This window comes from Aulonocara stuartgranti, assembly GCF_965226115.1.
Source record: "Aulonocara stuartgranti genome assembly, chromosome: 7".
NCBI classification, from domain to species: domain Eukaryota; kingdom Metazoa; phylum Chordata; class Actinopteri; order Cichliformes; family Cichlidae; genus Aulonocara; species Aulonocara stuartgranti.
In genome coordinates, this window is record NC_138945.1 from 51,529,194 (window position 1) to 51,546,652 (window position 17,459).

The following is a 17,459-nucleotide window of genomic DNA, read 5'->3' on the forward strand; positions in this document are numbered from 1 at the left end:
GATATTCTACGACTTAGTAGTAATACTATAACATAACAGAATTATTAATTGGGCACAAATACCACAATTTGGCAAAAATACTATGATTGGGTACAAATACTATGATTTGGCAATAATACTGCATTTTAACACAACTACTGAGATTTGATTGAAATACTATGATTTTGAAGAAATACTATTACTCCATACAAATACGATGCTTTGGGACAAATACTATGTTTGGGTTCCAATACTATGATGTGCAACAAATACTATGATTTGGCACAAGTACTATGATTTAGTACAAATACTATGATTTGGCAGAAATACTATGCCTTAGTAGTAATACTATAACATAAGAGATATACTATGGTTTTGCAGACAAACCAAGTTTTCTGCACAAATACCATGATTTGGAACAAATGCTATGATTTAGCAGAAATACTAAGATTGGGTACAAATACTATGATTTGGCAATAATACTGCGTTTTAACAACAACTACTGAGATTTGATTGAAATACTATGACTCCATACAAATACGATGCTTTGGCACAAATACTATGATTTGGCAGAAATACTATGACTTAGTAGTAATACTATAACATAACATATTTCCTAAAAAAAAGTATGAAATTGCAGTAATTCTATGACTTGGCAGAGATATTACGTTTTAGTACAAATACTATAACAACGCAGAAATACTATGACTTAGTAGTAATACTATAACATAACAGTTCAATGTTCTTGCACAAATGCCACAATATGGCAGAAATACTATGTTTTAGCACAAATACTGTGATTTGGTATAAATACTACGATTTGGCACAAATACTATATTCCGCAGATACACTATAACATAACAGATATTCTACAACTTAGTAGTAATACTATAACATAACAGAATTATTAATTGGGCACAAATACCACAATTTGGCAAAAATACTATGATTTGGCACAAATACAATGACTTGGCAAAAATACTATGATTGGGTACAAATACTATGATTTGGCAATAATACTGCATTTTAACACAACTACTGAGATTTGATTGAAATACTATGATTTTGAAGAAATACTATTACTCCATACAAATACGATGCTTTGGGACAAATACTATGTTTTGGTTCCAATACTATGATGTGCAACAAATACTATGATTTGGCACAAGTACTATGATTTAGTACAAATACTATGATTTGGCAGAAATACTATGCCTTAGTAGTAATACTATAACATAAGGGATATACTATGGTTTTGCAGACATACTATGTTTTTGCACAAATACCATGATTTGGCACAAATGCTATGATTTACTAGAAATACTATGAATGGGTACAAATACTATGATTTTGCAATAATACTGCGTTTTAACAACAACTACTGAGATTTGATTGAAATACTATGATTTAGAAGAAATACTATGACTCCATACAAATACGATGCTTTGGCACAAATACTATGATTTGGCACAAGTACTATCATTTAGTACAAATAATGTGATTGGGCAGAAGTACTATGTTTCAGTACAAATACTATGATTTGGCAGGAATACTCTGATTTAGCAGAAATACTATGTTTTAACATAAATACTATCTTTTGGCAGAAATTCCTGCTAAAAAGGACTATTTCTGCTTTTTAGCAGAGATACTGTAATTTGGCATAAATACTATAATTTGGTATAAATACTGTGATTTGGCACATATAATATATTCAGCACATATACTATAACATAACAGAAATATTATGATTTGGCCCCAAAACCATGATTTTGCACAAATACCATGATTTGGCAAATATACTATGATTTTTCAAAAAAATACTATGATTTAGCAGAAGTACTAAGATGTAGTAGAAGTACTTTGCTTTAGCAGAAATACTATGATTGAGGAGTAATACCTAAACATAGGAGAAATATTGATACACAGACACACATACACAGACAGTAAAGGGAACAGGAGCTGTTGAGAGTCTGGGCTTGGTATATGTAGGTCAGTTAAATTAGCTGCACCTGCTGTAGTCAGCCCTTACACACGCAGACACAGAGAGAGGTGTGAGTTTTCTTCAGTGTATTTCTGACATTCAGGATTCCCCTCGAACAAATGGCCATAATTTCCTAACCGTAGAGGCTAGAACGGTCATTCAGACATTGTTTTGTTCAGAAGAGATGGGGGAATCTTCAGGTCTTCATAATTCAGAGATAAAATATAAATTATTAAAGATATATGACTTGTAATACACTGTAACTGAGTAGAGGCGAAGCAAAAACTGCCTTGACTTGCTCTCAAACAACCTTTGGTAACTCTAAATCTATATGGAGCATCAAAATCATTCTTTCACCGTAAGAAACAGCAGGCTTTGGTGTACAGTCATGGAAATTTTCAGGGCTCTGTGGAAATCCATCAAAAAGATATGATGAGAGAAAAAAGTGACTCATTTCCAGAATTTGAAATCTGATGAAATCTGAGCGAGGGACAAATTTCCTACCCTCAAACAAGTCTAACTCATCTCAGAACGGTAATAGGTGAGAAAATAATTCTTGAATTGTGAGCATCAGGAGTGTCTGAAGATATACCGGGACAAGCCTCATGTCTTAACTTCGCTTCGTTAAGAAGATATGACAATTTGAAAATGCCTCTCATTAGAGAAAACCAGCGGTGATTTTGAACAAACTCTCCATTGAGTTTATATGGAGAGTTTTCTGACTTTGTGTTACTCTGAGGAGATTTGCAAAATAACTATGAGTCCCACAACAATGATAGGGACATTTTCTGAAAGCCAGCAAAAATACCTACGTTTTGGTGTATAATCTGTGGGGCTTGAGTGGAAATTGAGCGAGTAGCAAGAAGTTGTTTGGACATGAAGAGAAAATTCAAACAGTTTCACTGTCCCCTCTGAGTTAATTGCATAGCAACCATAGCAACGCATGTATTTTCTGAAAAATCACAATTTTGCAACTGAAGACTTAAAGAGAGATAAGATGAAAACAGTAGAAGATCTGAAAAAGCTGAATCATACAGGAATAGCCCAATCATTTGAGAACGTTTTAAAGTTTGAATGGAGTTTCTAGGTGAAAGTATGAGGCAGTAGTTAAGTTTCAAAGACAAGAAAGTTTTAGCAGAATTGTGGAAGTTTCCCATTCATTTCAATGGGACAAATTAAAGGAAAAAAGTGTAATATTTTAAAAAGTATAATAGTAATAAACACCAAAAGTCATAGCCGGCATAAGCAGAAAGAGCAGAACAGTTTAGAGTTTGAACGGTGAAAATAGCACAAAAATTGTGGAAGTAGATCCACGGCGAAAAGTGTACGGAAACACCCGGAATAATAAAGAATAAAGAGAAACAGGAACTCAATAGTGTGGATGCCTATTAAGGCATCCACACAATAAAGAAGAAAGAGAAACAGGATCTCAATAGTGTGGATGCCTATTAAGGCATCCACACAATTAACATTACATGAGATGATAGTAATGTGAGACTATTATACCTGCTAAATATCATGCAGCTTGGATCATTTTGGCATTATGACTTTAACATTTAGCTCACAGTAAAGACTCTCAGCTTGCAGCTAGCACAGATTTAGACTCTTATGAAACATCAGTCAGTCTAAATTTAGACACGTAATCACTAATGTTACTTCATATGTTATATAAATGTCAGTCACTGGAGGCTTATTTCTAAACTGCATTATTTCAACTGCTCATCCAAGTGAATCCAAACCCATCAGAGCACCATCAATACCAGAGTCCTTATGCATCAAGTTTCAAGCACAGTGGGTGAACAGATGTCGAGAAGGGTGAAGAACAGACAGACAGATATAAAGATTGGCCTATTAATTCATGAGATGTAGCATACTGTATACCATAAATGGAGTTGACTTGCAAAAGTGGCAGCATTGCAACAATTTCCTCTGAGCTTGCCAGATTTGCACCACTGCATAAACTCTCTAGGCATAAGCTGATTTACTGAGAAAATCACAAATGTAGTTGTGGAGTTGTTTCTGAATGAACTAAAGTGGCCTTGTGTAATGAAAGAGGTAAATCACTGAATGCACCAATACAGCTCTTTTATATGTATTTAGACGACAGTGGAGGTTTGTGGCACAAGGAGTCACAAGGTGGCTGTGGTAATAGGACGGGAGAAAATAGTCTTGAAAGGCAGCAGGATAAATGCAGGGGAGGTTTTCTTTTTCACTAGCATTTCTGATAATATGTGTGTGGGGTTTTTTGTTTTTGTTTTTTTGAAAAAGAAAAAAAGAAAAAGAGATGGTCAGCTCCAGCCATTACCTTGAGCTACTTAGCTAAATGTTTGTATGATACTATATTGATGGTGTTTTTAAAATGGGCTGAATACCTCACAGATTAAGGATCTATTGTAACTTTAAGCCGCCCCCTTCCTTTGAATTGAGCACTGTAGTGTGTTACAGTTTTGCGGCATATCTACAGTAATACAAGCGAGAGGCAGAGGACATAGCAGAGGGAGACGTGTGAAGATTCCTGTTAATCCAATATTGCTGGCACAGAAACAGCCTCTGAGGTGCTAACTGCACTTGTGGGGTGATTCCTCTTCCACTAATTGGTATCATTTCTAAGCCACAGTATTTTACAGGGCAGAACTAAATTTACCTTGATAATTATAATTTTCACTAGCATTGGTCTTTTGATAATTTAAAAGCATATTATGTTGGATTTGCTTCTGTGTGTGCTTCATCACGATGATTAATTCACCTCATCATTTGCCTCCTGTTTCTGTGTGTGTATGTGTGTGATTTTTGTGTTTTTGCAGTTTATCCGTACCCTGGAGCGCAGTCATGACTTTAACGCCAGGGCCAAGGTTTACTTTGCCTCCCTGTTAACAGTAGCTCTGCATGGGAAGCTGGAATATTACACCGACATTATGAGAACACTGTTGTTGGAGCTGATGGAGGAATATGTCAACAGCAAGAACCCCAAACTAATGCTGCGCAGGTGAGTGTGGTCCAACTCTCTGTTGCTTATTAATGGTTCTCCTGTATTGCTTTCAGGCTTAATTAGCACAACATTTTTACATAGCATGAATCCAAAATGTTTTGGTGCTTGCTTCCCATTCAGTGCCTTGAAATCTGGTGCAAACATTCATATCCTCTTTCTAGATCTTTCTAGGTCAAAACTGTAACAGTAAACACCTGCTTTTTGCATGCTAACCTACTTAGCTCTGTGTGCTGCTGCCTCAGTCTAGCCTCTCGGTGCCACTCTTCTGGGTGGACTCTTAGATTTGTTTAGCAGTAATTGCTCTGAGATTGTAAAATGTCCTCTTTCTGCAGTTTTGAAGCAGAGTCGCTCAACTCTGGCACTGATATGAACCAGTTGATGCGGACTGGGATTCAGTTCAGAATGCAGCGGACTGTTTCATTCTGTTGCCATGTTTTCTGTTGAATTTTGTAAAGACTTACTGTAGTCCATTATCAAGAGCCAGACTGCTGCTCCATCTATTCCAGTCTTCTTCCATCTGCTCATCCTTCTGTTTTTTCCTCTTTTTTTTGTTTTTCCTCATTGGAATCCAAGTAAAATGTGCTGGACAATTTTCTTTCTTCTCTTTCATCTCGTCTTTGTCATCTTCACCTTCTTATCCCTGCTGATTGTAACTAAAAAGATCAGCTTTAGTGCTTGAGCCAGCGTAACCCTAACCCAGATTCTATTTTATTAGTTAGACTTTCCAGCTAAGTGGAGACTGGTTGTAAAATTTTTGCTAACAATAATTAGTATTTTTAAAAACTGACCACATACTGGTGAGTTATTTTCTGTCACTGATTTGATTGTTTTAATAGTAATCGTTCGCTATATTCTTCCTGGGCAAAATTTCAGAATTTCTTTGTGAAATTTGAGTCCATAAACATTCAGCTTATTAATCTGATTGAAGTAAATAGCCTTAAGAAACGAAGCTTCCAGATTTTGGTGTTCTTTGATCTTTTTAATGATCATGTCAAGGTCAAGTGATCCATTGACTGCTGCTTCCCCTCCCTCAGCAGGACACACTTGTCTGACGGCACAGTTGCTTATCGTTTCTGAGGGGCAGTTTTGTGATCTGAACTATTCCCTGTGCCTAGGCACGCTGTGACTGACTGTTATGCAAGTACACATCTTAATTATCCCCCAATGGAGAAGCTCATTATGCTGATTAGCCCATTGTGCCAAAACAGACCTCCTTATATACAAGATATCTAATTAGGCATGCTATGTGCATCAGCGAGCATCACCAGTGGATAGTTGACATTTTGATGGGATATCTGTCAAATGACCAATGACATGAGTTCTGAATAAAAATATCTTGACACTGATAAGCTGTATATAATTCGAGGCCCATAAAGTCCCACAAGATGATTTAAAAAAATATAATAATGGTTATGCAAGTTATTTATACTATGCTTTTTATCAAAGCCTTTATTTATTCTGTAAATAAATGATAAATGTCAGAAGGTCTTTTCATATTGTGCTAAGAAGTAGTCTTGGCCCCCTTCCTGATTTCCTAGTTTTTATACGTTTGTCGCACTTAAATGTTTCACATCATTGAACAAAATTAAATACTACAAAAACGTAACACAAATAAACACAAAATGCAGTTTCTAAATTAAGGTGTTTATAATTTGGGGGGGGGGGGGTCCAAACCTCTACATGGCCCTGCGTGAAAAAGTGATTGCCCCCTAAACCTAATAACTGGTTGGGCCAACCTTAACAGCAAGGTTGGGCCAACCTTGCTGTGGCATGACCTTAAAAAGGTCATGCCACAGCATCTCAATCAGATTCAGGTCAGGACGTTGACTAGGCCACTCCAAAGTCTTCATTTTGTTTTTCTTAAGCCATGCACATGTGGGCTTGCTGGTGTGTTTTGGATCATTGTCCTGCTGCAGAACCCAAGTTGTCTTCGGCTTGAGGGCACCAACAGATGGCTGGACATTCTCCTTCAGGATGTTTTGCTGGATAGCAGAATTCTGGGTTCCATTTACCACAGCAAGTCCTCCAAGTCCCGAGGCAGCAAAACAGCCCCAGGAATTTTTTCCCCTTAATAATAAACCTCTTCATTTAGAAACTGCATTTTGTGTTTGCTCGTGTTTGTCTAATATTTAAATTTGGTTGGTGATGTGAACCATTTTAGTGTGACAAACATACAAAAAAATAGGAAATCAGGAAAGGGGCAAACACTTTTTCCACACCACTATATATAAGCTCACCTTATGCAACTTCAGAGGCTCTGTAGTGTAGACTTTCCCCTTATCAACAAACACTATATAGACAAAAGTACTGGGCTGCATACATGATACACCTACAGGAGGCGCTCAACCATGGAAATCCTGCCAGGAAGCTCGCTGTGCACAGGGTTTGCTGATGTTAATGCCAGAGGAATTTTGGAAGTCTGCAGTTATTGAGTCAGCGTGCACCTTAGCAGTCAGCAGCCCTGCTCCAGTCTGCCACATTGTGGCTAAGTTGCTGTGGTTCCTAAATGCTTCCACTTTACAATATTATCATTTATTACTGCATGCAATGTCAAAGAGGGAAGAAATTTCACAAAGTGACTTATTGAAAAGGTGGCATGCTCTTACAGTGCCATGCTTGATTTTAGTGAACTCTTTCTTTCACACACATGACTGCATGGCTTGATTTTATTGGAACTGGAAAAACACCTGAATTCAAAGATTAAAAGGTGTGGCCCAATACCTTTATTTATACTGGTGTCTGTTTCATGCCGTGTCTCTTGATATGCAGTATTTTACACTAAATAAATACATTTTATTTTCATAATAAGAGTAAAAATAACTCAACAAATATGTTTTTCAGGTCAGAGACAGTGGTGGAGCGGATGCTGTGTAACTGGATGTCAATCTGCCTTTACCAGTTTTTGAAGGTAATGCAAGTTTTGGGTCACTGGAAATGATGCAGTGACTGACAGGAGATTGATTTGATTTGAATATTTTCTGGTTGCAGCTCTGATATGTTTTGATTTTAGTAGCTGTTCCGTGTTACAGTGAACTTTATGGTATAGACTGGTGGTCTGAAAAATATAGATGTTGTTCAATACATTTTTTTAAGGAGTGAATATACTTTATCAGTTATTTTAAAAAAAAGTATGATCGCATGCTTCAATATTAAACTGTGGGCTTTATGGATTTCTGCATTTCTTTCATTAGTGCTCGTGTTGAAAGTGCCAATTTATTTGACTTTTAAGCTGCTAATCACAACAATTAGCTGCTTTACAACAGCTGTGTCAAGCTAAATGGTTTTGTGTGCCTCTGTGTGTCTGTGTTTGTGTGTGTGTTGTGTGTGTGTGTGTGTGTGTGTGTGTTTGTGTGTGTGTAACAGGACTCTGCAGGCGAGCCCTTGTACAAACTGTTCAAAGCCATCAAGCACCAGATTGAGAAAGGCCCCGTGGATGTCAGAGTGAAGAAAGCCAAATACACCCTCAATGACACAGGCCTGTTGGGTGACGACGTTGAGTACTCTGTCCTGGTGAGATCGACGCGCACACACTCACTCACTCTCTCTCACACACACACACACAGAGACACACACACACATGCACATGCACAAACACACACAGAGCACCCCTCACAGTCAGTCATAGAAATTCAGAAACTCAGCGTCATAAAAACTGCACACTCTGCTTCAAGATTGCATGGTGTTTTGTGCCTGGTGAGCAATACATACACACTGTGCAGTTGCCGTGGTAACCACCCCCCCCGCCCCACCACCACCACACACAAAAAAAAAAAAGCCCTGAGGCGACTCCCCGCTTTTGTGTGACATCCATTTTCAGTGTCAATGTTCTCAGCTCAGAAACGACACAGCCAACACAATCCAGCGTAGCAGGGAAATGTGTGGCTTAGGTTAAAGTCCTACAAGTGGGAACAAGTATGGAGTACAAGCCACCTCCACAACCTCCCCTCAACCTCGCAGCCTGCACCTGCTCTCCGTCCATTTGGGCAGCTTTCAGGAGTCAGGAAATGCCCGTGTGTCTCGTTTTGATATTGTGTCTCGGTAATGGAAGCTAATATGAACCCAGCTGTTTTTTGTTAAAGTCAGCACAAATAAAAAGACCCATGGGTAATGGCGTTGTCGAGGACAATTATCAAATTAGCGTGAGTTACACGTCTCCTTCTGTGATGGATTGCTTTCTGTGATTGAATTACATAGGGAGGAGGAAAAAAAAAACGCTTGACAGATTTCAAAAGCAGATGCATTGCTTCCTACTGGCTTAAATTTACAGCGTGCTACTCTTATGCACTTTATATGCAGCTGGGCTGATAGGGTTGCCATTGTGAGTGTATTCCCTGGCTCACATTTGAAAGCGTTGAATGGTCAGTTATTTCTAACAGAATTGGATGTGAGAGGCGAGGCGGGTCAGTTGGCTCCTGCTGAGCTTTGGTCATTAGCTGGCCAAAAGTCCTGTCAGGTGTCACCAATGTGTGTCTGTGTGTGTGTGCTTGTGTGCTTATAAAGCCCTGTTGCTGTGACAACAACATCCAAATAGAACTTGGCGTGGGTGGGTGCCTGGGTGCTCTGACCATGTTTGAATATTTCTGCATGTTTGTATTTTATTAACGTAGGTGCGCGTTATCAGTGTGAGGTATTAATGTGCGATTCTGTTTGTCAGACCTTGCAAGTGCTGGTTCAAGGCGAGGGGCCGGATGTTACGCCCGTCAAGGTGCTGAACTGTGACACCATCTCGCAGGTGAAAGAGAAGATCATCGAGCAGGTGTACAGGAACCTGCCATACTCCCAGCGGCCCAAAGTCGACAGCGTCACCCTGGGTGAGTAAATGACGGCCACCTAAAAAAAAGCAGATGAACTAAAGCAGGAACGTCTAGTAATGATAAATAATGTAACTGTTATTTCAGTCTTAAGTGAAATTAATTCATAATTAAATGAGAAGTGAGTTATCTGAGAGGGTGAATAATTATTTCATTTCACATGTATTCAGTATATTTTATTATTTTAATAAAACAGCTTTTTATTTCAGTTTGTGGAGTAAAAGAAACCAACTTAGCTTAGAATTTATTCATTGTCAGCAACATGAAGAAATCGTTCATCCCTAAACAAAGCTATGCTCGCTACTGTAATCAGAAACCTTGGGGAGTGACTTGAAAGGCTAAAGCTCCACAGACATTTTCTAACTTCAAAGTCATTTTTTTATTCCCACGCACGCTGTAGATCTCATTCCTTTATACATTTTAGATAAGCAGAGATCTATTTTCTTTCAGGCTAACTGCCTTGTATTTGGTTTTAGTTGTAAATGAAATGCAGACGGTGGTGGGCTCAGTTATGCAGAATGTGTTTGGGTGCAAACTTTTCTATTATGTTTCAATTATGCAGAAACTACTGACATGTGACTTCTTCACCCGAGTTCAGCCATATAGCTAACAGGCGAATTTAATAAATGCATCATTAAATCCCAAGAGATAACTGAGCAGATAGCTGCATTCGTTAAAGATCACATTATTACAGTGTAACCACAGGACAGCCGCATCCCAGGATAAAAGTAATTGAAATAATATAAAAAAGTATTTTATTTGAAATGTTTTACTCCCACAGCAGAGATAACTTGCGTTTTGAATAACGGTCTCATCCTGCCTTCATCACAGAGTGGCGCCCTGGCTCAACGGGCCAGATTTTGTCGGATCTGGACTTGACCTCCCAGAAAGAAGGCAGGTGGAAACGCATCAATACTCTGGCACACTACAACGTGAGTACTGCAAAAATTTACTATGCAGTAATAAGAATTGAAATTACAAAACCAAATGACTGGGGTTCAGTATCTGATGTAAATCAATGACCATTTAATGTGCATTCAGTTCGAATGTATAATGTAATTTATATGTAGAGTTTCTAAATGTATTTCTTTTCTTTTTTTTCCACAATAACAAAATGTTTATTTACCTTACTTTTTTACCACCAATTTATACCTAATCTCTCAGTATAAATAAGTATACCTATAAATACTTATTTATATATAAGCATTTAAACTTACCTTTAGGTAAAAATAAATTGCTGATACTTGTATCTTTGCATACTAGAAGTCTCTTCTCTTGGTTATGTCTTTCTATGCAATCCTACATTAAGCCATTTTAGTTTTTTCTTCCAAGTATTTTCTGCAATAAAAAAAAAATTAGCAAGATGTATGGCAAGGACACAGCTTTCTGCTTACAAAGCCACATTGTAATGTGTTGTTTTGTCAAACCATATAAAATTGCAGTCATGCAACAGCTCACATGTGACCCTACCTGAGGAAACAAGATTAAGATTTCTTTTTTATAAAATATGTATGAAATACCATAGCAAGAGAAAGTAAATGTGCGATATGTTCTCAAGGATAACATTGGAAGCTTCCTTTTATCTTTTTATATGACTCTTTAGTTCAAGTCCAACAACCATCACAGAGTTTTCACTCTCCTTTCTATGCCAGTAACTACTAAGCTGTGTAAAAGCTAAGAGAAAAAAAGCTTTTATCCTTAAAGTGCTGCTTAAAGATTTCATCATTAACTTTCATGGAGTGTATAGGTGTTCAAGATAGATCATTTACGATAATGTTGGCCCAAAGAATATGCTATACAATAGCACTGTAATAAAATTCTTCACTTTTTGTTTTTATCACCTACAAAATTTAATTTCTTACCTGCGAGTCCCATAGCTTTCTCTTTGTTTGGTCTTGTTGGCTCTCAGTGGTGACAGAATGCCACTAAATCTTCTTGGCACTGTATTGATCCACAGAAAATAAAGGTCACTCGTGAATATCCCCTACCTGTTCTGCTTTTCAGCCACTTAAATCCGCCTCTTTTAAAGGTGCTCGAGTTTCTTTCATCCTACCTGCTGTCTCGCTGTTGTTCTTAGACAACAGACCTGCTCCTATAGATTCATTGGCTGTGTCAGGGTAGCGCTAATCACAGTATTTGTGGGGTCAATAATAGGTTGACGCCAAAGAAAATGGTCTGTAAATATCCCAATAAAGACTCACTGTTCGTGTCCGCTCATTCGCATTGATTAGGAATTAGATCTGGGTGCTAAAAGGCACTGCTGACCACAGTCACAGTAGCTATTAAATTCAAAGGTGTGTTAAGTTTGCATCGTTGTGTGTGTTGTCATCTAACAAAATGATTGACTGTACATTCCAGGTGCGGGATAACGCCACATTAGTTTTGTCCAAAGTGCAGCACACGCAACAGAACTATGACCAGAATCAGGAAAACCACGAGGAGCGTACGTATCTCTAAGTACACGCATGCCGTGCACATAAACACACACGTGTTGAACCCAGAAGGACACAGATGAAATGTGTACTTGAGAGTTCCTGCCTTTGTTTTGTTTCTCCAGGGTTTTTGTCCATATTCCCATGACCAATTAACATGCTAATACATGTTGTTTTATGTATAACACGCTTTGAGATTATGCAGAAATAGTATGTCCTTTTATCTTCAGCTTTTTTATGTACATTTGAGAGTATTTGATGGTTTAGCATTTCTTCTTGGATAGTCTCATTCAAATTCAGTAGACACACCCTCTCATGTTTTAATTTTAATCGTCTGAATGTTTTCTGTAAGCATGTGCATGAATAAATAAGAAGCAGAATTGTCAAAAGAAAGTTTACACCAGTGTTTTCCTCCAATAGGAAATGCTTTATTGGAAGATGATAAAGTGTTTCACTTGGTGAGGCCAACAGACGAACTGGATGAGACCAAATCTAAACGAGGAAGCATAAAGGACAAGTCGATGACCAAAGCCATTACAGAGATCTATCTAACAAGACTCCTTTCCGTAAAGGTACAAGAAAAAAACATTTATGCAATTATTACAGTAAATAGGGCACTGTTACACTGACTAAACAGTAAAATTCTGCTTTACAAACCAAGGTTTTTCCAAGTTAAAGCTATTTTGGAAAGAGCCGAAAATGCACAGTAAAAACTTGAATAGCTATACTCTCCTTGCAAATAGTTGTGCCTCTGGTATTTCTGGCTGCGCTCTGTGTCTCTGCCCTGTCTCACATTATTTGTGGCCCCTTTCAGGGAACACTGCAGCAGTTTGTGGATGACTTCTTCCGCAGCGTGCTGTGCTCTGGGGCAGTGGTCCCACCAGCTGTCAAATATTTCTTCGACTTCCTGGATGAGCAAGCGCTGAAACACAACAATGTGGATGAGGAGACTATCCATATCTGGAAGACGAATAGGTAAAACAACAGGTCGACTGCGTACACTAATGATCACTCTCAGAGTTCCTTTTTGTATGCTGTATGTTAGTATGTGGATGTACTCCAAGTATCAAAAGTACAAAAGTATTTGTTTCCGGCCTCATTCCATGAAATCAATCAGTCCACATGACTCCCTCAGAATAAGCATCAGACAATAACTATTTCTGTGTTACTGTCCCCTAAAGTACATATAAAGTACTATTTTTCCCCAGATTTTATGGGCCCGCATAACTTTATAAGTACAGGAGATAGCCACTTAAACTTTATTCTCACCTGAAAAGCAAATTTAAGCTCTTTTAAACACAGGAACCCACTCCAAGTGTTGCAATGTAAAATAAAAATCTTGTTTTTATTTGCCAGGATTTTTTTCTATGACCTACTTTATGCATCAGTATCAGAGAATATATCACAGTTTTTCCACTGCAGCAATTTATTGTCTAAGATTTAGAGTAACAGAAGAATCTGTGCCTGGGATTTATTTTTTTATTTACTAGAGGACAATTTAAAAAGTGGATTTGGGGTCATTCTCAAGGGTTTTATCTGTATAATATTTTGGACGTAACACACTGATCAAATAGGTTTAGGTCCTAAAGAAGTTTTCCAATCCTTGCAATCAGAGCATGGAAAAGGGTGGCGATCACAGAGTGCTCCTCTGTGGCTCTATGCTCCATGTAGTCAATATAGATATCAGCCTTTGCCATTAAGGGATGTTAGATGGTCATTAGCAGCTAGTTCATTGTTGTTGATGTTTCCTTCCCTGAGAGGCATTTTTCCCCACTTGCTATTAACGGTATTTCAACCAAATGTGTATAATTACTACATCTTGTTCCCTCCTCCTTAATAGAACAGGAAATTATGCAGATAGTTTCATACATTTTGACAGTACCTTTTACCTAAATGTTTAAAGTAACATGTTGTATTAGTGGACTATGGGAAATCTTTTCATCTTCAGTTTAATTATAAAAAAATTGAATCAATATTTTCTCCCAAATTTGGACTGTTCATGTATTATTGCCATTTTTGCCGGGAGAGGGGGAAAGTATTTGCTTTCCCCCTCTTTCCTCTTCAGACCGGAACCATCTGAGCACTAAACTGATTGGCTGATTCAGTTAATCTTAATGCTTTCCATTAGATACAGGTTGTTGTTTTTTCATTTAAATCAGAAAACCAATGAGTAGCTATAACTCCCGAAAATGTAAAATAGTAAGAGCAGCTTTCTAGGATAATTTCGTCTTAACTATAGTGGTGCAGAAGTATGGCATAGTATGAAAAAATGCATCTTGAATGAAATACAAGGACCTCTCATTTAGATACGACTGTGGTATACAATTTCACAACCAGTCCACACAAACACAGCTATCCGATTTCATTCCCACCAACAGAAATCCCACTGCCTGAGACACTGTAACTCTCCAAGAAATAAAACTTACTTATCCCAGAATGGACAGAATACAAATGCCCAATTTCAACTTACTTAGTTTGCATTTGCAATCCCCCTGCTCCCATGTGACATTTAAGTGCATAAATTAGTGTCACGTCGGCTAAGGCTCAAGCATACAAGACGACGTGTTGCATGTAGATGCCGGTGATTGACGCAAGGCTGGCAAGAGAGCAGCCACACAAGGACAGAAGATGAGCGATTTAATTACTTACTACACTCCACACCACACTCTGCATCCGCCCGTTCTGTTTATCAAATCAACTGAGGGCCATGTACTAAATATGAATGTGTGTATGAGGCATAACAACAAACAAACATGGTAATTATGTCCCAAGCTAATTTAATTCTGTGATTATGACAACATTGCTATTTTTATGCTTCCATTGTATTCTCACGGCAGCCTTCCCTGGAGATATTACCAAACCAGTATGAATTTTATGCGGTGCGTTTCTTCTCTCAGATGGCAGAAGACGTTCTCACCGATTGGGGAGGAGTTTTTTTCCTAAACTATTGTATTTGGTTGTTCTTTTGAATGTAAAAGCTGATATGAGTTTGGAAGAAAGTCTGTGGAGTTTGTTTTTCCATTCAGGGGGGAAATTAGCAAGACCGTTCGAGCATTGCATTATGTAGTCTGGGCTTTAAGTTGTTAGGCTGCAGAGGAACCTCAGAGGTCAGCTGCTTTATCATTTCTAATCATTGTTTGTTAGAGTAGACAAGCGTCATTGGATGTTGCTTTGTGCAGATCCCTTTAGTTGTTAAAAAAAAGTCTTCAGAGATCATTTTTTTTCTTTTTCATTTAATTTTCCGTGAACAGCAATAGTTCTCACAGAGGTCAGCATCGTGTGAAACAGTAATATAAACTGACAGTCAAGGGTATTGTTCTGAATAAACTGACACCGACACGAAAGGCTTTTCTCCATCGCTGTTATTATCTTGTACTGCACTCAATTGCACCTCAGGCAAGTGCTCTCACACATGAAATGAAATGCCTCCCTGACTTAAATTAATTCATGGATGTAATGCGGTTGATGAGACACCCCCCCCCCCGTTCTGAAACAATAATACCGATAACAACCAGTGATGATAGACTGATTTCTTGCCCCTCTTTTTAATACCCGTGCAGCCTGCCTCTGCGGTTCTGGGTGAACATCCTCAAGAATCCCCACTTCATCTTTGACGTCCACGTGTCTGAAGTGGTGGACGCCTCACTCTCTGTCATCGCCCAGACTTTTATGGATGCTTGCACCAAGAGTGAGCACAAACTCAGCCGGGTGAGTGGAAACGAATGGACAAGAGGAGGGAGGGGTGGGAGAATATGAGGTGGAGGAGTGAGGAGGAAAAAAGGAAGATGGGTGAAAAGATGGACAGAAGATGAGAACAAATTTGATTATGTGAAAAGGTTATAGGCACGTTAATTTAAAGTGCCATTTTCACTGAGTTGTATCCCTCCCCCTTTAGGACTCGCCAAGTAACAAACTACTCTATGCAAAGGAGATCTCCACCTATAAGAAGATGGTAGATGAGTAAGTACTGGCAGCACTTTCCATCTGTTATCATTGGAGACTGTAATACCTTTTTTTAAATATCAGTTAACATAATGGATCAATTACCACCTCTTGTCTACTCTTTATGTGTGTGTCTGTGTGTTTAGTTACTACAAGGGCATCAGGCAGATGGTATCTGTCAGCGACCAGGACATGAACACTCACTTGGCAGAGGTGTCACGGGTAAGGAATACATCTGTCATTTTTGAATAGAACACAATAGAGTAGAATATCTTCATTGTCACTGTAACATGTGCAGTTAATAAGTGCAGTGTCTATAGTGCAGAGATCACTCACAACAGTCATAAAACTAAATCTGTAAATTGCATTAAACTATATAAGAGATGGAAAAAAAACAACTTTTCTCCATTCACCTAAACTGCAAAACCCTCCATTGCACACAGCACAATCATGTGGACAATGCAGCATTTAATGCTTTTACAGCTCTGGGATAAAAACTTGTCTTGCTGTTAATGTTGCAATCCTTAAGGTTTCAGTCTAAAACATGCTTTTTAACATCCCTCGAGTGTGGGTATTGAACACATTTAAGATTGTTGGGTTTTTAGGTTTTGTTTTTTTAACCAAATGCCCCCGGGGAACTTAAGAAAAAGGTATTTCCTTTCTAAAGACGAACTGCCAACTCTTGAGCCACGATCGTGCCAAGATCGTGGCTCAAGAGTTGGCAGTTTGTCTTGTAATCGGAAGGTTCGAGCCCTGGCTCAGACAGTCTTGGTCGTTGTGTCCTTGGGCAAGACACTTCACCTACCGCCTACTGGTGATGGGCCGATGGCGCAATATGGCAGCCTCGCCTCTGTTAGTCTGCCCCAGGGCAGCTGTGGCTACAACTGTAGCTTGCCTCCACCAATGTGTGAATGTGAGAGTGAATGAATAGTGGAATTGTACAGCGCTTTGAGGTTCTCAAAAAGCGCTTTATAAATGCAATCCATTATTATTATTATTATTATTATTATTATTATTATTATTATTAAAGCCTCTTTTGTACTGGCATGTCAACTGTGAGAGATTCATAGTCCACTTTCAAGTCCATAATGTTAAAATATTTTTTTTGTTCCATTTATTTTGGGTGTTTTTGTCTTTAATTGTCAGCAGATAGGATAGGGTGACACAGGAAACCAATGGAGAAAGTCATAATTGAATCATATTGCATTGATGTGGCATCCACATAACATTTTCCACAGGAAGGACTGTATGAAAATTGTATTTTTTACTTACTGCGCCAAGGGTGCACTTTGCAACTACATGCTGCTGAAAACAACAAAAGAGGA

General features: G+C 38.3%; 1 protein-coding gene across 3 annotated transcripts in view; it reads left to right on the forward strand.

Moving 5' to 3' along the window:
- The window catches only part of LOC309711680 (plexin-B2-like), a 156,106-nt gene that overhangs the window by 134,642 nt on the left and 4,005 nt on the right, over positions 1-17,459 (forward strand). For all 3 annotated transcript variants that reach the window (XM_082542114.1, XM_082542116.1, XM_082542115.1), the window contains 11 exons: positions 4,765-4,946; positions 7,791-7,857; positions 8,313-8,459; positions 9,604-9,760; positions 10,592-10,692; positions 12,119-12,203; positions 12,613-12,764; positions 13,007-13,167; positions 15,753-15,900; positions 16,088-16,152; positions 16,281-16,356. In XM_082542114.1, coding sequence (XP_082398240.1) covers positions 4,765-4,946; positions 7,791-7,857; positions 8,313-8,459; positions 9,604-9,760; positions 10,592-10,692; positions 12,119-12,203; positions 12,613-12,764; positions 13,007-13,167; positions 15,753-15,900; positions 16,088-16,152; positions 16,281-16,356 — 1,341 coding nt within the window. The remainder of the gene's footprint in view (positions 1-4,764; positions 4,947-7,790; positions 7,858-8,312; positions 8,460-9,603; positions 9,761-10,591; positions 10,693-12,118; positions 12,204-12,612; positions 12,765-13,006; positions 13,168-15,752; positions 15,901-16,087; positions 16,153-16,280; positions 16,357-17,459) is intronic.